Here is a 27,416-nt window from a genome sequence, read left to right as displayed (position 1 = left end):
TTAAATGCTTTCTGTGGGTCAGGTACTATGGTAAACACTATCCCAAAATCCTGCTAGCAAATGTATGAAATCGGTTCTATCATCTCTACTTTAGAATTTAAAGTTTAGTAATTACGAGTGCAAGCTCTGGGGCTAAATTGCCTGATTAAAATGCCAGCTCTGTTGCTTACTAGTTGTGACCTTGTGCCTGCCACTTATCCTCTATACCCAGTATTTGTCACCAGTAAAGTAGAGATGATGACACTGGCTGCTTGTAGGTTATTTTGAGGAATAAATGTTTTAATATATGCGAACTGATCATATCAGCACCTGGCATGAAGCAAGCACTTAAGTGTAAGCAAAGTTGATGAGCTAGAGATGGAGCAATTTGTTCAAAGGCATGTGGCATACACATTTAAACTCTGGTCAGTTCTATTGCAAAGCCCATCCAAATTATTAACCACTAGAATACACTGTCAGGACATTTAACTGCCTAAGCTTCAGGTTTTCTCACTGATAAAGTGGTGATATCATACTTCCTGTACAGCCACTGTGAGGATTAAATCACAATAATGTGGGCAAAGATACTATTACACAACATGGGCCAGAACTGTGGACAATCAGTGACAATGAATTCACTATATCTCTGCATCTATATCTAGAGACTATCAGTATGTATATCTGTGTGTGTGTGTGTGTGTGTGTATGTATGTAATGAATAGCTGTGTAGCCAAGTATTCACTTTTAAACATTTCTTATAATACTGGAACTTCAGAATGGTTAAAAGTGCATTTTTATGAGTTTACTCCCATTTAAAAGAAGAATTGGATTGGTGTCCTGGATAATTAAAAACAGTTTCCTTCCTAATAAGGTTTTATTTTATATTTTTAACGTTCCAATGGTTTTAAGTATGTCTTTTTTGGATTTTTAAAAATAGCTCAACCAATGTTTCAAAATTGACTAAATACTTTTTCTTTCACAAACACAGATTGAACATAAGTTTGATGTTTATGTCACAGGAGCAAGAGACAGACAGTTATAACCTAGCAGGAAATGTTATGATATGTTTTTGCTGTTGTGCCTTTCTTTTTTTTGGTGTGAGAACGGGTGTGATGTCATGCTGTCTCCACCCCCTGTGAGTAAGCCCACGGCTCGGCTAAGTGCAGCCGCCCGCCTGTCACTGGGAGACAGTCCACTTAAATGCAGCTCCAGGGTTGCGAGACACCCACCAGCATCACTCCCCGTGTGAGGTGGCAAATGCAACATGCTGTCCAGCTTGGGGTGTCTCCTCCTCTGTGGAAGTTTTGCACTAGCCCTGGGAAATGCACAGAAATTGCCAAAAGGCAAGTAGCTCTGATGTGTTGTGTTTTAACAATAATTTTTAAGCGATACTAGTTTTGAAATGTTGACGTTAAGTGTGATCTGCTCTTCCATTTGGGGGTGTGTGGGGGGGTAGCATTTTATAGGGTGGACAGTCTAAGTTCAAATGCGTGAAGGAGTTACTTAAACTTTTACTTTTTTATCCCTCTGTTATTTGCTTTTCAGTTGGATCTCTTTATTACAAAAATGAAATCCAACTTCTTATTAGGTTTAGCAGATGTTCACGGGAGCTTGCATGGTATCGTGTCAAACTACAGTATTTGTATGTGGAATCAAATTATATAGATGAGCATTGTCGTCTGTTAAAAAGAGTTTTTGGTGTTTTATCCCCCTTCCCAGAGACTAAGCCGTTACTATCTTAAGGTTTTAAAGCAGCTAATTCGGAAACCTGAATCTTTGGTGTAAACCTCCCGCACACCTGTTCACTCGGAGGTTTGAGGACCTGAGGCGTGGCACATCGGCCATGTGTTAATCCATAGACACGCTTCTCCAATGGAGTTTGGATGAGTTTTGATCTGCTGGACAGGACACTCCCCCCTTTCCTGGCTAAAGTGCTCTCATTTTAGAATTGCTATTTTGTTTACAAATGTCACCAGAAGCAAATTAATATTTTGAAAGTTAAACCCTAAAAACAATCGTTTGAGCCCAGCGGCATGAAAACAAGGGCTTTCCTCTCTCCTGCCTTTAAACGTAAACGTTACATGTACTTTTTTTGTTCCTTTGCAAAGGCACTTTCCGAAGCCAACTCCGGGTCCGAGAGGCTTTTTATGGTGACAGACTGCTTTAGTCAGCAGGATTAGGAAAACAGACTGGAACTTACGTACAGTCACAATGGAAAATAGTGGAGGTAATGCCGAGCCACAGGCTTGTCCAAACCCTGCTGGGCATGGAGTCAGAAGGCAAGGTTGTTAGTGTCAGAACATCCGAAAGATCCTTCCTAGGGGATAGTGTGTCCCAAGCGACAGTTGTTCTCTCCTCAGTGTGTTGAGTGAAAGTTGAATCTAGAATTGTGAGGGCTGAAGGGTTTGGCTAGTTGATATTTAACACGATCACATAAAGGGTAAAGAAAAAGGCAAAGTTTAACTCTGGATAATTATGCAAAGAAAAAGAAAAACAAGTACACACTATTAGATTTTTATCTTCTATCAAGAATTTTGTTTTTTGATCATAGAAGTGTTGCAATAAATCAATTCTGAGCCACAGCATAAGCATTCAGAATTAATTGTTCCTGCTGCTGAAATATTTAATGAGGTCACACCATTTGAGAGGAATGCAGGGGTTTTCTCAGGCTCAATTTTTACCTTGGTTTTATTTTACCTTTTATTCACTGTGCAGGGATGATAGTCACAATTTGTTACTGCAGATTTCTGCAGATTCCAAGTGCTTTAATTATCATGTTGTAATCACTGGATATAAATCTGTTGACATAATTTTTTAAATATGTTATGGTAAAAAAATGATCAAAACAGCCACAAAACTCTTCTTTAGGCCCAATGCACTTTAATCTGAAGTATTTTTATCCAGGCTTCTTTTGTAATTTTTGAAAATATCCATAGTTTTGGTAATATTATAAAGTAAGTGGGAGTCTCCTTGCCTGTAATACTATATTTTTTCTTTATTATGAAAGCTACGAAGTTGTCTTTCTCAAATTGTATTTCAGGAATAGGTGCACTGTCCTCAGAATGGGGCTGGGGAGCACCTGCTCTCCATCAGTAGCTTGGGGAGCACTCATGCTTTGTCTCCTTTTGGGGAGTCACAATAAACATAAGAATTTTACAGGAGCTGAAACCCGTCCAACTTGTTTAACCTATTGTTTCCCAAACTCATTTAACTAAGAATGCTTTCCTGGTGGAATAGCTATAATATCTTGCTAGGGGCTGTCTTTCAGCAGAACACATTTGGGGAAATGCTGAAATACACAAGGAAAAAGGGGATAACACTTTTTCTTCTTTTCTACTTTAGAGTCAGCTAAATATCATTTGTGATCTAAGAACAGGATAGAATTTTGCAGCTAGAAAGTACACTAGTGATCACGTAGTTTAGTGTCCCCTGGCCTTTGGGCTTATGAACCAGTAAAAATACATATGTGCTTTTAATGCCAGGTCCTGCTATGGAGGACATACTTAAATTTTGCCAGGTAAGGATGTCAAAGGAAAAAAATCACCATTGTTTATTAAAAAATAGCCACTGTAACAGATTTATAAAATAAGCAAATTTAGGTAAATATATCCGTTGTTCTTATTTTTCTCATTTCACCTCAGACTGATGAAGTTCATCACAGGCCAACATTTGGTAGCTACTGACCTACTACAACCATGTATTTTCAAATTAAGATGGGCAGGGGAAGTTTAGTAACTTTTCTACATTGATGGAAGAACCAGAACTGGGATCCTGGGCTTCTGACTTGAAACTTTCTATTTGAGATTATAATATAATATAATATAATATAATATAATATAATATAATTAATATAATATAATATAATATAATATAATATAATAAATATAATATAATATAATAATCCTATATAATAAAAGGGTAATATGCAAACTGATCCTAACAGCAGAATGACTGGTCAGTATGACACACACTGACCACCAGGGGGAAGATGTTCAATGCAGGAGCTGCCCCCTGGTAGTCAGTGCGCTCCCACAGGGGGAACTCTGCTCAGCCACAATCTGGCTGATGGCTGCTAGTACAGCGGTGGTGGTGGGAGCCTCTCCCGTCTCCTCAGTAGCCCTAAGGGTGTCAGAGTGCAGCTTAGGCCTGCTCCCTGCTGGCAAGTGGACATCCCCCGAGGGCTGCCGGGCTGCCAGAGGGATGTCTGATTGCCAGCTTAAGCCCAGTTCCCCGGAGAGTGGGCCTAAGTCAGCAAGTGGTCATCTCCCAAGGGGTCCCAGACTGCGAGAGGGCACAGGCCAGGCTGAGGGGACCCCCCCCGAGTGCACAAATTTTTGTGCACCGGGCCTCTAGTCTATATATATAAAAGCCTAAACGACCATTATGACTGGTCACGATGACATGCACTGACCACAAGGAGGAAGATGCTCAATGCAGGAGCTGCTCCTGGTGGTCAATGCGCTCCCACAGCCAACCTCCTGCGACTAGCCAGCCAACCTCCCACAGTCCCTCCCCCCAGCCAGCCAGCCAACCTCCCATGGTCCCTCCCCACCCCCTGGACTGGGCGAGATGGCCCTGATCAGCCCCAATTGCTGGCCAAGCCGAGGGACCCCAACCGTGTACGAATTCATGCACTGGGCCTCTAGTATAACATAATTAATATAATATAATATAATATAATATAATATAATATAATATAATATAATACAATATAATAAATAAAGCAACTGTTACAACCAGGGGACTGGATGACCAGATGACCAGCCGGTAGCTATGACATGCATTTACCACCAGGGCCAGACGCTCAATGCAGGAGCTGCCCCCTGTTGATCAGTGTGCTCCCACAGCCAACCTCCCATGGTCCCTCCCTCCAGCCGGCTAGCCTTGATCAGGACTGGGAGAGATGGCCCTGATTGGTCCTGATCACCAGCCAGGCCAAGGGACCCCACTCGTGCATGTATTCGTGCACCAGGCCTCTAGTAATACAATAATAAACCCTGTGTTTTGTGTACTCACAACTGTTACCCTACTTTTGCCCACCCTGTATATATATATATTTTGTTATTTATAAGAAAAAGAAATTATTTTTAGTAAGAAGTCACTCAGTGCATGTCTTATGCATGTTTGCATATTTAGTCACATACTTATAGAAAATAAATTATGAGTAGCTGCTTTTTAAAAGCTTAGAGTTAGAGACTATTATTAACAGACTTCTCATCTTCACTTCTCAATTATTATATTCCTTGATAAATCATTACCTTTGCTAAGTCTCAGTTTTCTCATCTGTAAATGGGAATAATGTTAATAATCACATAGTATTTTAGGATTAAATGCAATAACAGATACAAAGCTTTTAGTGAAGAGTCTAACGTATAACAAGTATTCATTCAATAAATATTATTGGATTACAGAAAAGTGGGTCAATACTGAAAAAAAATATGCATTCCAAGTAATACATGTGTCCAAACTGTCAGATAAATCTCTTGGAGGATAGAAAATGTGGTGACAAGTTCTTGGCAGAACGCTGTGGCAAGGGAATAAGTGTTGCTCTACAATGAGAGAAGGCCTCTACCATGTCCCAGCCTGACCATTGTCAACAGTGTTTGATTGTCTGTGGAAATCTGCACCTTTGCCTTAGGATCAGCTTTTCCCTTAAGATTGTTAAGGCCTCATGGAACCTCCAGGAGACATTCTCTTGTACTTGTTTTTCAAGAGGAGGATTATGCTATAACACACAGGCCCTAGAGAAGAATTACCACATTGTTTTACACCTTTGACATCCCTGTGCTCCAGCTACCTCTCAGAATCTTTGTTCTTGGCACCATAGAACTTCTTTTTTTCCCCCTGGAGTACAGGCTAAAGTAAAAACCACAGAGAGCACACATATATAGTGAAGGGAGCCAACAAAAGCTTGTAATGAGACATGAGGGGCTTGACACACCTCTTTGCAGAAAATCCTGTGTAATAACCCAGAAGGCAAAGGCTATATTTCTAGCCAACTCTATCAGTCCTCCTGAGGCATATGGGCAGAGAGCAACAGAGGAGCATCCAAGATACAAGTGCAATCAGATGGGCCGAGAGCATGAGGCTCTTGGGAGCGACTCTTGGCATGTGGCAAAGGAAAGTCACATCTGGCTCTTTGTCTCAGGTTCTTACCTGACAAGGTAGAAATCTCTGACTCCAAGGACAAAACACACAGGGGTAGATGATAATAACAATAGCTCTCATAGCTATTAATAACTGTTATTATTATTATCATAGATAACATTCTTTGAGCTCACATTAGATAGTTGTGGTAATTTATGGCTAAATATCCTTTTTTTAAAAAATATATTTTTATTGATTTCAGAGAGGAAAGGAGAGGGAGAGAGAGACAGAAACATCAATGATGAGAGAGAATCATTGATCGGCTGCCTCCTGCACACCCCCTACTGGGGATCAAGCCTGCAACCCAGGCATGTGCCCTTGACTGGATTCGAACCTGGGATCTTCAGTCTGCAGGCTGAAACTCTATCCACTGAGCCAAACCAGCTAGGGCTGGCTAAATATTCTTAATGTGGAAAATCTAACTAAATTCCCAAAGCTCTCCTATAAAGCAGGTGTTTTATTACTCTCATTTTATAGAGCATAAAAATGTGTGCCTCCGTGTTTAAGTGATTTGCCCAAAGTCACTCAGCCAGCAAGTGGCAAAAGATTATACCCTTAATTTCTATGTAGTGCCAGTTCCCTGCTCCATGTAAAGATAACTAATTTGTTCAAGTAACAAATTATAGTCTGTATACATGCAAAACTCCCGAAGCTGGGAAGACACAGCTCAGCACTGGTCTTCAGGGAGCTGACCAGTTCCTGGAAGAGACACGGATGTATAGGCATCATTACAATCAGGTGAGATCAGTGTCTGATTTGGGAGAAGTACGAACAGCTTTGAGAACAAGCAGGAGAACCCAACCCTGACAGAGGATCAAGAATTATAAGAGAACTAGTGGCCCAGTGCACAGATTCGTGCACTTTGAAAGGAAATTAATTAGAAGAAAGATTCATGTGGTAATTACATTACTGCAAAAAATTACATGTCAAAATAGTATATATAATATCTATAATAATAAAAGTTTAATATGCTAATTAGACTGGACAACTGAACAACCTTCCAGACAACCTTCTGGACAAAGCCGGGGCTGCGAGGGCCGAGGCAAGCTGCTGTGGCTGCGAGGGCCGAGCCCCTTGCAAGAATTTCATGCATTGGGCCTCTAGCATTATTATAAAATTAAAACATGTGTGCAATTGGCACCAGCAAGAGCTTTATATGTATCGTGCATGCACGAGTCAACGTTTATTTTTAAATTGCCAGTGTGCATCCTATGTACTGGCCGGTCGAATGGTAGGATGGGTGGTCGGTCAGTCATTTAGCCTTATATATAGATAGATATTGCACCCAAGTAGAGGCTTAGAAGACAAATTCAAGTTGGGGTAAGGAGGTTAAGAGGTGAGGGGCCTTCCCAACAGGGATATGTATAGGGCCAGACCAGGCAACCCCCAGGGGCCAGAGCTCAGTAGGTGTTAAAGTACTCAGAGGGGGAGCCAAGACTAAGAAGCCCACACAGATTGCAACTTTGTCTTCCTTGTCTCGATCTACCCTGACTCCCCAAGATTGATTACAGGGAGGCAATTAGAAGGCAGTCTTTGGAGAGAAGGGTTCCTACATCTTGCTCTGTAAACTTTACCAGCTACTCAACTGGGGTCTGGCTCTCACTCTCCATGGAAACCTCCCATGTTGACAAAACAAGAATGCGTTACTCCAAGGGTCAACTCCATTTTTTTCAAAGGGGTTGGTAGTTGCGAGCAGCTGGAGAGGATTTCTTTCATCTCAGGGTAGGGAGGTTGTAGGTGGGGAGGAAAACAGTAAGGAATAAAAATAAGCCTAGTGGGAGGGGTTCTGCTATTACTCGAATAATAGAATTTATGTGCTGGTGGTATTAAAGAGTACACGGGAAAAATGGTTCTACTCCTACAAGAAAACAAACAAGTTCAAAAATCACAGAAAGTTAGCTTAGCATCTTTTCTAGCTCTAAAGCTTCTTAGAAGTTTTAGTGATTTGTTTGTCTATTCAACTACTATTTATTAAGCATCTACTAGGTAACACTGAGATCCAGCCCCTGGGATAAGAGACTTGTATTAGAAATGTAAATTTTTTTTTTATTTGTTTTTTGGAGCTTTTTTTTTTTCAAATATATTTCTTTATTGATTTCAGAGAGAAAGGGAGAAGGAGAGAGAGATAGAAACATCAGTGATGAGAGAGAATCATTGATCGGCTGCCTCCTGCACATCCCCCATTGGGGATCGAGCCCGCAACCCAGGCATGTGCCCTTGGCCGGAACCGAACCCGGGACCCCTCAGTCCGCAGGCTGACGCTTTATCCACTGAGCCAAGCCGGCTAGGGCTAGAAATGTAAATTTTTAAAAAATCTTTGTTGTTGACAGTATTACATATGCCCCTCTTTTCCCCTCAGTGACCCCATCTAGCCCGCCCCGTCCCCTGCCCCAGGTCTTCACCGGGAATATAAAAATTGATCAAGTATAATTTGTTTTGTACTAAGACCATTATATTTAGAACCCAAGGTTTAAAAATAAGGTTTCCCTGTGTTAATTATACATTTACTAGTTTACTGTCTTAATGAAAAGATAGTTAAAATGTTTTTGTAGGTTACTGTCAGTTGACAGAAGATATGTCAGAGACAAAAATGAGCTATCTGATGACAGGAGGGCCTTCCAGGAAATGTGACCACCCATGCAATCTGGGTCACAGTCCTCAGAAAGATTCCCTTTGCCACTTCCCTAATTTTATAAATTGTCATTTATAAAAGTAGGTATAAGATAAAGAATATGGAATGTAAATAGATGAACTTAATAAAAGTGAGCAAAAAGATAGATAGGATAATCTAATGTGAGAGACTAGAATAGTAAAATAAAAATATAAAAATGAGTAGTATCACCTAAAGAAGGAACATACTAAAAACAGAAAAAGATGATATATACACATACATTCTATTAAAGTTATGTTTAAAAAATATGATAATAATTTACCATGTATTATATATCATGCATGGTGTTTAATACTAAGTGTTTATATAAATTATCTCATTTTATTCTTATGCCTATGAAATATATATTATTACTGTCTTTATTTCACAGATGAGGAACTAAGCCTAAGGAATATGTTAATTATCTATTGCTGCATAACAAATTACCACAAAAGTAGTAGCTTAACACAACACATTTATTATTTCACAGTTTCTGAGGGTTAAGAATCGGAGTCTGGCCTAGCTGGGTCCTCTCCTTCAAGGTCTCTCACAAGACTGTAGCAAAGGTGTTGGCTGGGACTGGGCTCTCATCCGAAGGCTTGACTGGGAAAGGATCCACTTCCAAGTCCTACAGTTGTTGGTAAAATTCAGTTCCCTCATGGTTGTTGGTTTGAGGGCCTCGTTTCTGCACTGGCCATTGACCAGAGGTCACCTAAGTTCTTTGCCACATGGGCCTTTCTATTATGGCCACTTGCTTCATCAAAGTGTACAAGCCCCGATGAGTCTGCAGGCAAGATGGAAATCATAATTTTATGTAGTTCAATCGTGGAAGTGACAGGCCAAGTCCTTTGCCATAGTTTATTGGTTCCAAGCAGCTCACAGATCCTGCCATACAGGTGATTACACAAGAAATGAATGCAGAAGGAAGGGATTATTAGGGGTTATCTTAGAGTCTATCCACAACAAAATGGGCAATGGCTAGAAAATGACATAGTGGAACTATGAATACAGACAATCTAACTCCAGAGAATATACTGGTTGGAGTATTAATACGCCATCTACTTTCCACAGAATTGAGCCATTAGTGGCAGATGCCAAACTGCCAATTTGTCTTTCATATTTTTTTGGTGTTAATAAAACAATTCTTCCACAGGATCTAGGAATCTAAACACAAAATTTAGATTATACAAAGAACATATTCTTTTTTAAAAATATATTTTTATTGATTTCATAGAGGAAGGGACAGGAAGAGAAAGATAGAAACATCCATGATGAGAGAGAGAGTCATAGATCAACTGCCTCCTGCATGCCCCACACTGAGGATTGAGCCCACAACCCTGGCATGTGTCCTGACCAGGAATCAAACCGTGATCTCCTGGAGGACATATTGTTAATATGACACCCAGATGCGTATAGACTTTTTAATACTGTGGGTTTCTCCTCTAGCCCACAGTCTCTTCTTGTGTTGGGATGGTCCCAAAGGTCTAGGAGGCACACAGTAAGAAGGGCAGTAAACCTCAAGGTTTCAGGCTGTTTTGTGAAGGTTCTGTGGACAGCTAAACTGAATCAGGACTCACTCCACTGCTCATAATGTTAGCTTGGGTTCCCCACCAAAAACCTTCCACAGTGAGATTTTTGGAGTTTGTCATAGGTTTCCCTAGTCTAACAAAACCCTGATTTGTATTCCTAGTGATTTTGATAGAAATGTGGGAGCCTTGAAGCTAACCTGAGGATTTTAGTCCCTCTTGGTACAGCAAGCATCCCCTAAAAAGTCAACTAATGCTCCTCCCCGTGGAAGTCCAAAAAGAAGGTAGATGTATCGCCTTTATAGAACGTTCATTATCATCCTCCAGTCATGGACTGTGTATCTAAAGCCCATACATAAGAAAGCCAGACTGAAGCCACCCACTCCAAGCACCTTCTGGTCAGATTAGAAATTAATTTTAGAGAAAATTGAGGTCCAATTCACACCTCACCTGTCATATAGCAATTCAATGTTTTCTTTAAAAATAAATTTAGCTATGAGTACAAATACTATAGCAGCTATCCCAAGTGTTGTAACTTTCATTGCACTTAGAATAATTGAAACTTTCCAAAATATCAGTACTTTTCTGCTTCCCTACTCAGTTATGATTTTATTAGTCTGAGGTGGGAGACTTATAAAAATTATTCAGGTGATTCCTATGTGGCCAAAGTTGGAAACCACTGATCAAAATTTTTTGAAAATTTGCATGTGTAAGTGGGTGATAAACCTTTCTGGATAAGTACAGGGTAAAAATTAGGAGTTGCAGTAAATTATTTTGCTAAGTTTTAATATTAAGTTAAAGATTTTATTTATTTATTTATTTATTTACTGCTTCATTCCAGGATTTTAAAGCATTATTTGAAAAAAAAAAATTTGAGAATTCCTTCTCAAGCTGTATCAAATAAAGAAATATTTATAACTGAGATTAACATTTATTTTTGGTGTTAAAAATGCTAATCTCTACTTTTACAAAATCTCAGAAGCCAGATCCAAAAAGCTATGGCAGATTGTGTTTTTCGGGACTGGACTTACATTTGTTCATTTTGTCATTCAACTAACATTTTCTTAAAAAAATTATCATATTAGGATTACAAAGATGAGTAAGACACTGCCGTACCTCAAAGAGTTTGAAATTAGTAGTATTTAAAATGACTTGGCTACACCAAAGTCATTTTCTTTTAGATAAAACTGTTGTTGTCTTAATTCTTCAACACTTGTAGGAGTTAACCTACCCCATTGTATTGTCATGCACTAGCTTTAAGTGACATCTATGTATATATATTTTAAAAAATGAATTCATGTATTAAGAAAAACAAAACATCCCATGATCTCAGTCAATGCAAAATACAGGAATTAGGCAAATGTTCGATAAATTTCCATATTCAGAAGGTCCCGGTTATCTGAATTGCCTTGGGAATGGTTCCTTTAGTTGTGCATACTATTTTATACATTCCGGCTCATCTTCTTTCTGTTTTATGCTAAGGAAAACTGTGGGCATGCAAGGTGATTTATTATCTGAAACATATTCCACTGTGTCTCCCACACAGTCTCTCCTCTCTGAGTGGAGAACGAGCCATTGCCAGGACATGGCTTGGGGGGTGCCTTGCTTCCCACAAGTTGTCAAAGTGGAGTTCCAGATTTCCTTTCTCCTTAAATGCCATCCTTTGATTTCTCCATTCTTCTGGTTGATAAGAAAACATTCTGCTTTTCCAAGGACCCTGCTAGAATCCACTGTGCACGTGTGTGTGGGCGTGCGGGACCTAACAGGCTTTCCTTCTCCGAGAGCGGCAGATTCTGCCGTTGAAGGAGGGGTTTGGGGCGGCTGCCAGAGTCATGCTGGCAGAGAACCCTGGAATTCAGTCCTGTTACTGATATGCTGGCAGGGGATACAGGACAGAGTTTCCTTCTCCTTTCACTTTCCTAAATGGAGTTGAAGGCAGCTCCAGTCAGGAAGTTCAGGACAAGGAATCAGACAGTCTGAAGAACACCCCCTCCCGTCCTCCCCTGGCTCACCCTCTTCAAATACCCACCCGACCATGTTGTCACAGAGTGGTTCCCTAGGCACTCACATTTTCATAAGCGTTAGAAGATGTTCTCCATGGAAGTTTCCTCTAATCGGTAGTTTCATCATGAATTGGAAAGATAAGTATTGGAAAATAGCAGCAGGGGCTAGCAGGGAAAGCCCAGCAGTAAAGGTGAGCCTGGGCACATGTCCTGACCTCTCTCAACATCAGATTTTCTTCCTTGGAAAAAGGGAATGAGAAAAACAACAGTTCCCTTTTTAGCCTCCACTAATAAATATCAGGGTGACTTTAATGGAGTTTTTTGGTAGTAACTTACTTAACCTAAGTAAGAGGAGATGTGAGCACCAGACACATTTTTTTCTTTAAATGTTTTAATTTTTCAATTACAGTTGACTTTCAATATTACATTAGTTTTAGGTGTCATTTATACAACTTAAAAAACTCTTTATCTGCTGTGGCAGCTAGAGGATCTCTTATGCTCTGGTCTCCTGGATCCTCCTGAAGAGACGCTGCGTTGAGGAAAAGCCACTGCTGATGTTCACGTTGACGGTGTCAGGGCCTGGGTTGTGTAGCCTCAGTGGCACGGGGACTGAGGAGAGGAGCCATGGCACTATGGATCTTTAAACCATGATTCTTGCTATCAGCATTCTGTTCCTAATCTTGGTCCAACTCTCCCTGCAGGGTTTTGGAAGGTCCTGCTCAGAGCAGATTTATCTTTTATTGTGAAAGGTTTGGGAGTATAAGTCATGGTCTTTGGTCATTTTTCTTTCCTCCATATATTCTTGGGATGCAGGTCTGTATATTTGGTTTTCCCCTGGATGCCTCCTGCATTCTGTCTGGCTGACCCAGGTCCTGGGTTGGTCTGATCAACTGGCTGATCAGACCCTGGGTGAGGTTTTTTTTCCCATCCTCCCTCTTTTTTATTAACCCTCCTTTCCCTTTAGCCCAGAGGTTCTCAACCTGTGGGTCGCGACCCCTTTGGCGGTCGAACGACCCTTTCACAAGGGTCGCCTAAGACCATCCTGCATATCAGATATTTACATTATGATTCATAACAGTAGCAATATTGCAGTTATGAAGTAGCAACGAAAATAATTTTATGGTTGGGTCACAACATGAGGAACTGTATTTAAAGGGTCGGAAGGTTGAGAACCACTGCTTTAGCCTCTTTCTCTCTTTCCCTCATAGCTTCCTCCTTTTCTCTTTCCCCCTTCTCTGAACACCATTAGAGTCCCCAGAACTTCCTCCTGGCTTCCACGCCAGCTTCTGCTACTGGCCACGTTGGCCCTCATTCATACCTCACAGCTGACTCTTCATCTGTTTGGATATAGCAGAAATCATTCCCTTGGAAGACAATGCACACTTTATTTTTATTTTTTCAAAGCAGGAGTGGGTGTTTCTATGTCATGCTAAATGTTCCACTTGATTGAAAATACCATGGTTTCTCACTCATTTATCTTGGCATCAACAAGCTTGCAAAAAGCACAAATCTCCATTCATCTGATCAACTCTGTGCATGTCTGATTGGACAAGCCATAGCTATGTATTAACACTAGTTCATTCTTAAAAGGTTTTAAATATGGTAACAACATATGTATGATAAAAGCCAGATATTACAGTGTTATTTTGTAAGATCACTTTTCGATTTGCTCCTGAATTTTTGTTCCATTGTTGCTGTTGGAGTTTGATATTTTGAAGAACTTGCAAAGAATTTTGCAGTTTTCCAGTGGCTCATTGAGTTGGATCTTTAGTTCAAATGCCATGTTTCTCTTCATTTGACTGGTAGCCAACATTTCCGTGAAACCAAGTTTCTGTGTCAAATGTCCTCATGAAATTTGATTCTCTAATTGGCAACTGGGTCACAGTTGTAGGCATCTAACACCATTATTACATACCAGCCTCTGATTAGTTGCTGTTCTCAACAGGTGACTCCCAAATTGTCCTCTCACTCTTTCTGTACAACCCTCCTCTTTCATATCTTTTTAAAGTTCTGATCCTTGTGCTTGGAAGACTCCATGACATCTGCCATGGGAACGTTATGTATTCTGTAGGCTTTTAGACTTTTTCAACCATATCAACAGTAATGATGACTAGTGAAAAAATGTATATATAATTAGGTTTCCAGATCCAAGTATGTGCACTTACACACATGTGCCATTCTGCATTGTGCTGGTTCACTTTGTAATACAAATAAAAAACAAATAAATATTAGACCGACAAAAGCTCTAGAAATGGATTAAATTGGGTGTCATGCACCATTGATTTTTGATTGGTCAATAATTTAGTTGCAAAACTATTTATAAAGTCTTTGACTGAAGAAAATAATTATTTTTATTATCCTGTTAACTCAAATATTAACAGATTGGAAAGGTGCAGGCTGGGCTAAGGGACACCCCCCCCCCCCATGGCATGAATTTCGTGCACTGGGCCTCTAGTAATCTACACTAATAAAAGAGAAACATGGTAATTAGTGTCACTCCGCTACCCTTCCCATTGGCTAATCCCCCTGTCACTCACAGAGTAGGGCTGAGATATGCAAATTAACTGGCAGCCAAGATGGCAGCCGGCAGCCAGGCAGCTGATGCGAACAGGGAGGCTTGCTTGCTTCAGTGACGGAGAACTCCAACGTTCCCCGCCTGACTTGCCAGCCTCTCAGCTGCAACTCTAAGCAACTATGTTGCGAATAAAGAAGCTAAAAAAACCCCCAGAAACCTGCTTTAGTCAGTGGAGCTTCAGCCAGCCGGACCGCAACATTGTTTCAAATACAGAAGGTAAACAAAGGCCAGAAACCTGCTTTCAGCAGCCGAGGCCTCAGAGCTAAAGCTGGCCCAGAATAAAAAAAAAAAGAAAAAGAAAAAACGGAGCAGTTGGGAGCTTCAGTCCCAGCCTGAAAACAGCCCTCAGTTCCTCAGCCAGACTGGCCAGGCACCCCAGTGGGGACCCCCACCCTGAAGGGTGTGTGACCAGCTGCAAACAGCCATCATCCCCTCACCCAGACTGGCCAGGCACCCCAGTGGGGACCCCCACCCTGATCCAGGACACCCTTCAGGGCAAACCAGCCGGCCCCCACCCATGCACCAGGCCTCTATTCTATATAGTAAAAGGGTAATATGCCTCCCGGCACCGGGATCAGCATGACAGCGGGCAGCGCCCACACCCCTGATCGCCCTGCAGCTCTGTGTGTGACAGGGTGCGGGGCCCCAACCCCCCCGCCCCCCACGGGCCCTGCTCTGTGTGTGACGGGGTAGAGCCATAACCTCCCCATTGGCCCTGCCCTGAGTATGAGAGTGGCGGCGCCCCAACCACCTGATCGGCCCTGCTCTGTGGGTGTTAGAGGGTGGCGCCCCAACCCCCCCCCCCCACACTGGCCCTGCTCTGTGTGTGATGGGGTAGAGCCATAACCTCCCCATTGGCCCTGCCCTGAGTGTGACAGTGGCGGCACCCCAACCCCCTGATCAGCCCTGCTCTGTGGGTGATAGAGGGCAGCGCCCCAACCTCCTGATCCGCCCTGCCCTGAGTGTGACAGGGGGCGGTGCCCCAACTCCCCTATCGGCCCTACTCTGTGAGTGACAGCGGGGAGCTCCTCAACCCCCTGATCGGCCCTGCTCTGTGCATGACAGGGGGAGCTCCCCAACCCCCTGATTGACCCTGCTCTGTGCATGACAGGGTATGGAGCCCCAACCCCCTGATGGGCCCTGCTCTGTGCGTGACAGGGGGTGGCACCACAACCTCCCCATCGACCCTGCTTTGAGTGTGACAGGGGGCGGTGCCCCAACCCCCCAATCGGCCCTACCCTGAGCGTGACTGAGGGTGGCATCGCAACCTCCCAATCTGCCCTGCTCTGTGCATGACAGGGGGCGGCGCCCCAACTCCCCAATCGGCCCTGTTCTGAGCCCGACCAGGGGCTTCACCTAGGGATTGGGCCTGCCCTCTGCCACCCGGGAGCAGGCCTAAGCCAGCAGGTCGTTATCTCCCAAGGGGTCCCAGACTGCAAGAGGGCACAGGCCGGTCTGAGGGACCCCCCCTTACCCCGAGTGCACAAATTTTTGTGCACTGGGCCTCTAGTATTATAATAACTGTATAGTGCCAGATGGGTTCTAGACCTATTGTGGCAATCCTTTTGTAAGGTATATATGTCTAATCACTATTTTGTATACCTGAAACTAATATAATATTGTATGTCAACTATAATTTTAAAAGAAATTTTAAAAAGTAATAGTACTTCATACTCTAGGTTAGTCAAAATTCCTTCTTTGTATACTCTCAGCAAGAAACGCCACTTTCACAATTTTTCAGCATGTCAGTACTTTCTCAAATATTTTCAGGTGCCTTTAGCAGCTGTTTAGAAAAAGAAAATACCATTTAGTCTTATAATCTCCTAAATTGTCCATTGAATTGCATTATGTAATATTTATTCTCCCCCCATCCCTAGCTTTTATTTATTTATGTGTTTATGTATGTATATTTAGATAGAGTGGAAGGGAGGGAGAGAGAGGGGAGAAAGAGAGAGAGAGATGTGAGAGAGACACATTGATTGTTTGCCTCCCACACATGCCCAGATTTGGGCCAGGGAATGAACCTGCAACCCAGGTATGTGCCCTTGACCAGGAATTGAACTGGAGACCTTTTGGTGCACGGGCTGATGCTCTAACCACTGAGAATACTGGCCAGGGCAACACCTATTCTTAATCATCCATTTAATACAAGCATCTGTGTTTACATGTGTCAGAAAATTAAGACAACCAACATTTGCTGTAGTGTTTTCCAATGTCATCATAACCCGTTCCTCACAGATGTGGTGTCCCAGAAACATCCATTTCAAATATTCCTTTTCATGGCCAGAGATTCATAAGCCACAAAAGGACTACAGATTTTAACAAAAAAAAGCTTCCTGTAAATTATGTTATAAAATAATTTAAAAGGCATTAAAAGATAAGTATTAACAGAGTCAAGATCCTTTTAGGGATCTCTTTCTAGGGATGTCCTTATTTTGTGAGAAATTTTTTTATTTTTGCTTTTTTTAAGGGGTGAAGCATGCACACTTGTTTATCTGTCTTGAACCTAAAGTCTTTCTCCCGCCTACCTTTTCTCTTTATAGCTCTTGCAACCTACATCCACCCACAGGGCCTGGTTGTGCAAGATGATTAGATGGTAACTGGAAAGGAAACCTCTGTGTTTTGTTTCATTGAGATGCAGCTGTTTAACAAACCTGGAGATAATAATTCTCAAACTTGATTGAGGAATAAGGAATCACTGAGGATAGTTGTCCTCAAGCTTGATAGAGCATCGGGGGGGCTTGTTAAAACTTGGAAGCTAGACCACATCCTCAGAGTGTCCGATTCAGTAGACCTGAGGTGGGGTGGTCCAGAGAGTTGGTGCTGCTGGTCCTGGGACCACATTTTGAAAACCGCTAACTTAGTGAATCTCTTAAGCATGTAGAGCCCCACTGCCTCCACCCGTCACCCTGCCCACACTTACTAGACTCGTACCAGATTCTGAGTTAGTAGGTGTGATTATCTGCATGTTCAATCACTATCACTGATGATTCTGATGAGGTTAACGGTGTATGGAGAAATAATACTGATCTGTTATATAACCAGTACCGAGCACTGAGGCACTAATTGGAAGAAAGCAGTTAAGAGAAACGGAGCTAACTTACTATAGTTCTCTACATTTGGAGAACCTGTGCTTTTCGTTGTTCAGTATATGATATATGTCTGTAGAACAGGCTTATCTTGAGATAGTAAGAACCCTAGGTCTTGTGTTGAACTTCTTAATACTTAGAAACCATCTTTTCCCATAGCTAGCTGGAGTCCTCAACAACATTTGCAGTTAATGCAGCCTTGTTTGGTGGTGAGTAATGTTTAAAATTGGGGCTGGAAGGCTTTGGTGACATTTTGAGATATTAGTGAGAGTCATTCTGTTTGTGTGTATATGTATGTTAAAGTCAACGCGTAATATTAGCCTGAAGCATCTGTGTAGTGTAACCCAGACTCAAGAAAGTCCACTATAAAGTATGACCAGTTTACTTCACTGAACCAATCAAGAAAAATACAACTCTGAAACTAAAGATGAATTTGATACTTCACATAAAAGTCCTGTTATTTTGGCTTACATAGACTGGTAGCCAGCCCTTCAGCTAATACTGGACACCGGTCTATTGTTGAACATTAGCTATGACATTTATATTTGGCAGGCAGCTGAAAACATTGTGTCTGTAGCTTGCAGGTTGAAGTCTCTTTTCTGAGCTCCAAAAGTCCATAAAAACATAAATTCATACACTTGTGGGTATATACATTTTTCAGGTATTAGTTCTTCAATATTGAGATTCTCAAGGAGTCTAAGAGCTAATGAAAGTTAAGAACATCATGTCTAAACAGGTGCCTTTTACTGAGTTAGAATTGGGGTGCATCAAGTGAGTGGCTTTAAGGATTGCTACCATATACCTGACACATGCAGAAAGGGCTTTGAGATGGTCCATGAAAAAGTTCAAACTTCATAAGGAAGATGCAAACACAGTTTACTTTATGTAATTGATTTCGAATTGCAACAAAAAATTTAAATGTGGAAGTACATCCAAGATGACCCAAGATGACCCTTACCTCTTGGTATTCATACCCTTGTCCCCTCACACACCGAATTGTGGCTGGCCTGTGTATCCATTAGAGTACAGAAGGAGTGAAGTGAAGATGTGTGATTTCTGAGGCTAGCTCATAAAAGTCATAAAAGTTCGCACCTTGCTCTTTCTCTTGGATCACCCAATGGAAAAAGCCAGTTGCCATGTCATGAGAACACGCAGGCAGTCCTGTGGAGAGGGCCACATGGTGAGGACTGAGCCTTCCCGTCCACAGCTGGCACAAACGTGTCACTCATATGAGTGACCATCTTTGAAGTGCATCCTCCAACCTCAGTCAGGCCTGCAGATGACTGCAACCCTGGCCAGTATCTTGATGGCAACTACATAAGAGATTCTGAATTGTAACTACTTAGCCATGCTGTTTCCAAGTTCCTTCCTGATCCACAGCAACTGTGTGAGTAATAAATGCGTATTATTGTGTAAGTCATTGAGCTTACAGGTAACTTATTATGCAGCAACTAGTAATTACACAGAGCATGTCTGTTGCCTTTTTATTGTAATTTAAAGGACTATTTAAGTGGAGCAAAAATAGAATGAGAACTACAGATAATCTTATTTATTGGCGTATGGCTTTAGACATGTAGTTTTGACTGTAGGCATTAGATAAGTGGAAATAAATTCTGAAGGAGAATTTTTGAATCATTTAGTTTTTCCAGGATTACAAAAAAAAAAAGGTATAAATGCTGATCAGAGTGATTGGAAAACTATGTGAACAAATATCCTTTTAAAGAAATCATGGAAAAAGTTTGATGGTTTGGAGCAGCTTGAGGATCATGTTTTCTAAGGCCTTGATAAATGGCCTTGTCCTTCATTCCAGAGACATTTTAGGACTGGCCTTAGGCCAAGGGTAAGTCTGTATTGGTCCCGCTAACATATAGGAGAGTCAACCTGTGTCCAACACAGCTTAAAGAGAACCAGATCCAAGATCCACACTGTAGCGGACCTACATCACAGAATTCTCTGAGGATCTAATGGGCCTCCTGGCACAAATTTGGATTAGGCCAGACTCTCAGGCCTTAGTTAGCTTTGACCTCATGCTGAAGTTTATGCCATGGAGCTGTAAATATATCTCTAGCATAAGCCTTTGTGAAATTTATCTCTTATACAATACAAGCACCTAATGTTATAATAGGAGGAATAAACATAAAAAGAAGAAAAATGGTTACTGTCCCAGTAGAGTTTATGTCCTAGCAAAAGGAATAGATGAACTAAACAGGATAATACAATGTAATAACAGCTATGATTGAGAAATGAATGAGGCTGAATTGGAGCATAGAGAAAAAAAGAGATTTATTTTGCTTGGAAGAGTGGGAAGGCTTTGAATAGAACCTTCTCTGTCATTCTACAAAATTAAAAACAAGTGTTTATTTAAAAAAAAAAAAAAAAGCCCACACATTTCTTGTAGGGAATTTCTTTATATGTGCTCTCTGTGGAGGGTGAGCAAAATTTTCTAGCTCCAAGCCAGAATGCATAAGAAATAAGATATTTTTAAAGACATTGAAAGGGTTTGTAAACTAGGGCTCTTTCAGAACATTAAAGATGCTTTAACTGTATTTAACTTATAGTGTCATTCATTAATGGGTGCTTTTAGTGCTTTAAACAACTCATTTGCTCCCTTTAAATATAACATTGTTTATAAAATTATTACAAAGAAAAATCACAGACACGCACCATCAGTTTCTAGGACATTATTAACAAATAATGTAACAAAACATAGAATTGGCCAGTTCATTGACCAGTCAATATCTGAGTCAATTGGATGATCTAGGTCACAAGGAACAAGTCTTCCTGCTTAGAACTTCTTCCGAGACCAAATTCTAGTCTAGATCTAGACTAGATTTTTACTAATATCTATCATCACTCAGAGACTCACAAGGCCACATGTGGTCTTTGCTTTTTCATGCAAATTCAACGCACCAGGGACTTGACTTCCCCAGAGCATTTTATCGTAGTTGCTAAGGAAGGGCTATTTTATCAGTAGACACAGCTCATTTCTACCACTGCTTTATTCACTCCCAGTGGACACAGCTAATTAAGCAAGCAAAGCATTCAGGCTTTTAAAGAAGAATCTATTTGTGAAGGATGCTGTGATCAAATCAATCAGGGAAGGCAAAAAATTTAGTCAGATCTGAAACTGTCATCCAAGCAGGCAGCAGGCACTAGAAGAGTCACAAATGTGATGAGATCAGCTATTCTAGAATCCTTTCCCACTCTGTCCTCAAAAGTGGGGACCCCTTCATCCTCAGCAGCCCATCTCCTCCAAGTCAGCAGTGAGGCTCACTTTGCTACTCAAACTTCTTCATTAGAAGTGAGTGTATTGCTATTAGGTTCAATTTTGTCATCTTACAAATGTTTGATTTAGTGCAGCATAACAAATAAGGAAGCAACTTCCAAAGACTAAAGGTTTTTATCTACATTCAAATGTAAACCATTTTTACTTTCTCAATATCCTATTTCTTTTTTCTAAAATAATTGCAACGGATTCTTTAAGAAATTCTCTTTACTATTTTAATACATTGAGTTATTTAATACTCATCAGATCAATGTATTTAGAGTGACTAACTTTGCCCCAGCTGGTCTGGCTCAGTGGATAGAGCGTCGGCCTGTGGACTCAAGGGTCCCAGGTTCGATTCTGGTCAAGGCCACATACCTGGGTTGCAGGCTAGGTCCAACGTGCAGGAGGCAGTCAATCAATGATTCCCTCTCATCATTGATGTTTCTCTCTCTCCTTCCTCTCCCTTCCTCTCTGAAATTAATAAAAACATATTTTAAAAAAAAGAGTGACTAACTTCTAATCAAACAGGAGAAATGTTGTGTCTAGACTGCCTATAGACAAGGTGCCTGTTATCTGGTAGAGAGAGAGGATCCCAAACAGCACCTTGGGCAGGTTTGACTTTCCCGAGTGCCCTTCTTTTGGGAAATGTTAAAATATGCAGCCTAAAGTTAAATGTGACTTATTTTAGCATTACTTTAGCTAATTAGTAAATATTCTGTAATTATAGCTTAATCTAGGAGGATAAGCAAAAAATAACTAACTTTCAGCTTTCCTTCTAAATTTGAACATTTGAAGATGTCTCTGTTGCCTATTTGTCTACTCCTTGTTTCATCCAACCTCATAAATTTTTATATTTTGTCAGTTTCAATCAACATATAAAATATTTCCGTCACCACAGAAGATTCCATGGTGCTCCTTTGTAGTCAATCCCGTCTCCGATCCCAGCTCCTGGCAACCACTGATCCAATTTTGGTTCCTTTAGTTTTGCCCTTTACAGAATGTCTATAATAGAAGCATATATTATGTTGCCTTGTGGGGAGGGGGGTATCTGGCTTTTTTCACTTAGCACAGTGCTTTTGTGATACATCCATGTTGTTGCAGGGATTAGTAGTGGTTTTTTTAATTGGTTGAGAAGCTTTCCATCATATGGCTATACCACAATTGTTTACTCATCCACTAGTTGATGAGTTGTTTCTAGTTGGCAATTATAAGTAAAACTGATATAAACATTTGCTTGCAGGTTTTTGTGTAAGCATGTATTTTTATTTCTTTTGCCTAAATATCTAGGTGTGGGATTGCTTTGTCATGAAAAAAAAAAAAGCATGTTTAACTTTATAAGAAATACCAAAGTGTCAATAGCATTTTTTTATAGCAAAGTATGAAGATTTCAGTTGCTCCACATTCTTGCCATAGTTGGTATTGTCAGTTTTTTTGGTTTCCATTTCTTTAATTTTAGCTATTTTAACAGGAATGATTCAGGTAAGATTTGAATCCATATCTTTACTCCTCAGAGATTGGTTCACACTTGTTAAGGATCATTCTTTTAAAAATATAGGATCAGTTTTCTTAAAAGCAGTAATCTTTTCCAAAATGTAATAGGTAAATTAATTTGCTAAAATCTACACTGATTCCTTATTACGTAAGATAAAATATGGGAATCGGGTACATTTGCCTGACACAGAGAGAACAGTCGATAGATTTGTCTTTTCTCCTTCTCTCCCTTTATCTTATATTCATGAGGCATCAAACCCAAACATCAGAAAGATGACCTAAATTGAACTGTCACATAATTTTTTGCCTCTTTCAGCTTTAAGACTAAATTTAAGCTTTAAACAATTTAAAAGACACAGCCTGGCCTGGCTGGGTGTGGCTCAGCAGTTGAGCAGTCAACCTAGGAACCAATAGGTCACCAGTTCGATTCCTGGTTGGGGCATATGCCGGGGTTGTCGGCTCGATCCCCAGTGGGGGATGTGCAGGAGGCAGCCAATCAATAATTCTCTCTCATTGATGATTCTATCTCTCTCTCCTTCTTCCTTTTTCTCTGAAATCAATAAAATTATATTTAAAAAAAGACATAGTCTGGATATGAGAATGCTAAGTAAATCTGGGCATCCGATGTTATGCAGAAACAAAAGCCCCTTTCTTTCTCTATAACTGAGAAAAGAAAAGTGGCACGAGGCAGAAAAATGATCCTTGGACTTGGAAACAAAACACCTCAATTTTAGTCTTTACTCTCCTTCTAACTGGATGAGTGAACTCAGAGAGGAAATAATTTAGTCTCTCTGGGTCTTAGTTTTCTCATCTGAAAAACATGCAGTATAATACAGTTGATTCTCATTACTCGCGGCAGTTATGTTCTATAAAGTTGCTGCTAGCACCAATTTAGCAAATACCAAGTGAACTATTATTTCTAGGGGAAATAGTGGGTTAGGTTCCTGAGAGCATCTGGTCACAACATTTTTGCAAACCAATCAATACATAATCTTGTTTTTGATATGTTTCTGTTTAAAGACACATATTTAATACACGTATGCTGTTGACTCATTAACATTGAACTCACAGTCAACAGCACTATATTCATGCCTGAATAGAGCTTATCTTATATTTTCTCCATAAGGCATAACTCAGCCTTCTTGTGCACATAACCACCTCACAGCACATTAGCATTACTCTTGGGGGCCATTTTAAACAGAAAAAGGACAACAATGAGAAAAACAAAGCATTAAACAGACCAAGCAAAGCACACGTACTTCTAGCTGAGAGCCGAAACAGAGGCAGAATGTTGCCGTTTTCCACCTCAGCTTGGAGTGTGCACGTCAGGGACTCAAATATTTAACACTCTGTGCGTGTCCACGAATGACTGCGAAAGTGCTCCGAGTATTGACTTTGGGGTTACAAACAAACTTCAGCAAGTAGGTAGATTCTCGACTATGGAATCTGCTATAATGAGGACTGAGCGCATCTGTCCATAACGAAGGTGGACCATGCTGTTGTTTCTGTGAAAGGAAATGACGATGCTGTTATTGTTTACGGGTGTTTTCTCCAGCCAGGGCCTAAGAACATTCATTGGGGGTGGGGGGGATCTCAGTGCCTCAGTCACAGGGCCTCAAACACTGTAAGCAGAGAAGGGAAACCAGAGAGACGAATGGAACTGCTTATTTGCCTTTAAAAAACATGCATTAACATATGAAGAAAGCATCATGTTGAAGAGCCTCGATTAGCAAAAATAATAACTGTGTTGTTTGATTTTTTTTTTTTTAAGGTGAATGAGGGCTTAGGGAACCTGATGGCCTTTGTGTATATTTGCAGCTGCTGTGGGATCCTTTTAAAACTAAGTGGTCATCCATCACTTCTGTTCTTGGCCAGAGAGTAGTTGTCACATGTCAAGTGCGCTTTATAAATATTTGAATCACCAGTTTATTGGTAGATTCCTTTTAGTACAGACAGAATTTTTTCACATAAGATTTGATTTTGCTTACATTAATTTCCATGGTGTAAGTTTCATTTTCTAAATATACAGAGGTTGTTTTAATGGCAATGGTAGTGTTATTAAATCAAGGAAACTCTAAATACATGGATGTATTGCACTACTGAGATGGAATTACCAGGTTGCAGAAATGTTGATGGTAATTCGGAGCATCAGGGAAGAATGACATTCCATCTTCAGTCGCCCCCCTTTGTACCCAGTATTTGGAAGGCACACCCCTCTCAGCACACATTTCTGTGATTTCTTCCCTGACAAGGTGCAAGTTGGTTTGACCGGCAAGAACCCTCACATCTTTCTATTTTCATTTCCATTAAAAAATCTACTTTTGATTATTTGCATTCTTGATACATTCATTGAAAAAAAATTTTTTAAAAACACACCAAAAAACCTGTGGTTTTATTGGGACAAAGAAAGATAAAGACTTTAATAAGCAGACAAGTGAAGTTCAACTTCCATCAACATCTGTTAAACATCTCCCAAATACCAAGCCTTGTACTTGCAGTTGTTGTAATTTCCATCTGTATCCTCTGTAAGGTAATTGTGATAATTGGGGGGAAATCCAGAATGGGTGGGAGATATAAATGCAAAAGTGGAAGCACCTTATACCTTTGGGGCCCACGCACATTCTCAATGTTCCCCTCGCTGGAGCTCAATATGTAAAGACTTATATTGTCTCACTCTGGACTTGCCTTCTCTTTTTAATGCTTCAGCTCCAAACTATCCCATCACGACTCTCTATCAAAATTTCCCTAGTCAGTGCCCCATTCCTGCTAGCCTACTTTTTGAAAATAATCTGATATTTTTTGTTCATAGTAAGGTGTTAATGGCAGGTAACAACGAGATATCTTCTTTTCCTGAGAGGTTTGTCTTTTATCCAAAGGTGCTTATATGAATAAAGCCTTAATGCAAGAGAATCTGGTCTATCTTCTCTCATGGGAAGACTTCAACCAACTAGGGTTTGTGGGGAAAATTTTGTTAAAGCATAAGAGACCTTCTTATATCTCTCAAATCTTTCAAATAAGTGGCAACGGATTTTGTTTACATGTCCCATGAGTCCCAGAAGAGACGCCAAGTAACGTCTTCCCAGCAGAAAGTGTTTTCAGGGAACTTGCACTTGATGTGTTTGGTATTGGGAGAAGGATGTATATTTAATCCAGAAAGTGGTATCAGCAGCCACAAAAACTCCTTGAAGCAGTTATAATTACCAAGAAAGCAGCTTGAAGGTCTTTTGCTTAATGAACTTCTTGGAGTGCCTCAGTTTTAATTTGGATTTAAAGAAAAAACTTTTGGCTTGAAGCACATGACATGAGCACCTGTGATGGTCCACTTTCCAATAGTTTCATTCAGATACTGAGATGGAGCAACACTTACTAGTAGATGGGTCCTCACAGCCCTCCCCACCCCCCGGTCCACTTCTATTCTTCCACCTCCCTCACTCTCTAAGAGGAGGGAGACCAATATTGCAGCTATAGAGGAAAGCCTTCAGCACAAATGGAAAAGCTGCTCTCCTCAGGGTGGGGCTACAGAAGGGGATTGTAACAAGCCAAGAGCTCATGGGCTCTCAGCCCTGAAGAGAGAGATTGAGAGAAGAGAGGCCACAGAGCAGCACCTGATGCACAGATATGAGAGGTCAGTCAGTCATATCTGGGAGCTGGGCTTGATGTGTATGGTCACAGTTTTTAGTGTGTTCACTTTGGAAGGGACTACAGCTACCTACTCTACTTTTGAAAGGAGCAAAACCCAACACATTTCAAAACCAATTGATGTTTCTGATTTTGCCACTAATCATCATCCTATCAAATAAAAGAGTAATATTCAAATTGACCATCACTCCAACATACAAGATGGCTGCTTCCATGTGGACACAAGATAGCCTGCAGGGGAGGGCAGTTGGGAGCAACCAGGGCGGCAGGGGAGGGCAGTTAGGGACAACCTGGGTGGCAGGGGAGGGCAGTTAGGGGCAATCAGGCTGGCAGGGGAGCAGTTAGGGGCAATCAGGCAGGCAAGTGGTTGGGAGTCAGCAGTACTGAATTGTGAGAGGGATGTCTGACTGCCCGTTTAGGCCCGATCCCAGTCGGGCCTAATAAGTATTAATAAGTACTTGTTAATTGCCTTCAATAGCCCAGGCACTATAAGGGAATGGGTGTGAATAAGACTGCCCTTCACCTTTTTTATAACATAGACCTAAACAGCTATGGGGGTTGTTGGCCATCCAGGCATGTGGCTGTGAGAGAAGTGGGGCTGCAGCAAGAGTTTAGAGAAATGGCCCAGATTCGGATAGATCTGCACTTGTAGGAATACCCCCATGGGAGTACTCTGTTGGAAGAAATGCAGTAACTCCTTATGTAACATGAGTTTTTAAGTAGAGACAATTGAATAATGATTTCCTTTGAAAGATATTTATAATAGAGCTTTTTGTTTGAGGCTATCTTTACATGAACAGAAAAAATAAGTACAGAATGAATTTCTTCTCAAATCTCTGAAAAATTTTTTTCCCTCTGCTGAGATTATTGGGGATTTCCTCTGACTCTTGGCAGATGGTTTACAAAAATGAGTTAACATCCTCAGTTGTGGAGTCTTCCTGCTCCACCCTGACTCTTTTCCAGCAAAACCCATTCTTCTTTTCAAAAAAGTGTGTGTTTTTATTCTTCTTGATGACATAGATCTGCTTTTCTATCTGTTCAGAGCTATG

At 40.9% G+C, this 27,416-nt stretch overlaps 1 protein-coding gene across 9 annotated transcripts in view; it reads left to right on the top strand.

Annotated features, from left to right (window-relative positions):
- The first annotated feature begins 1,146 nt into the window (after positions 1-1,146).
- ABI3BP (ABI family member 3 binding protein) overlaps positions 1,147-27,416 on the top strand; it is a 258,489-nt gene continuing 232,219 nt past the window's right edge. For 4 of the 9 annotated variants that reach the window (XM_059687989.1, XM_059687988.1, XM_059687987.1 and 1 more), the window contains exon 1: positions 1,147-1,322. In XM_059687989.1, the coding sequence (XP_059543972.1) occupies positions 1,244-1,322 (79 nt within the window). In that variant the 5' untranslated portion in view covers positions 1,147-1,243. The remainder of the gene's footprint in view (positions 1,323-27,416) is intronic. The other 5 variants (XM_059687994.1, XM_059687992.1, XM_059687990.1 and 2 more) reach the window with 3 other exon arrangements.

This window comes from Myotis daubentonii, chromosome 3 (assembly GCF_963259705.1).
Source record: "Myotis daubentonii chromosome 3, mMyoDau2.1, whole genome shotgun sequence".
Classification (NCBI taxonomy): Eukaryota; Metazoa; Chordata; class Mammalia; order Chiroptera; family Vespertilionidae; genus Myotis; species Myotis daubentonii.
The sequence above is the reverse complement of the archived record's forward strand: the minus strand, read 5'-3'. Positions and strand labels throughout refer to the sequence as shown.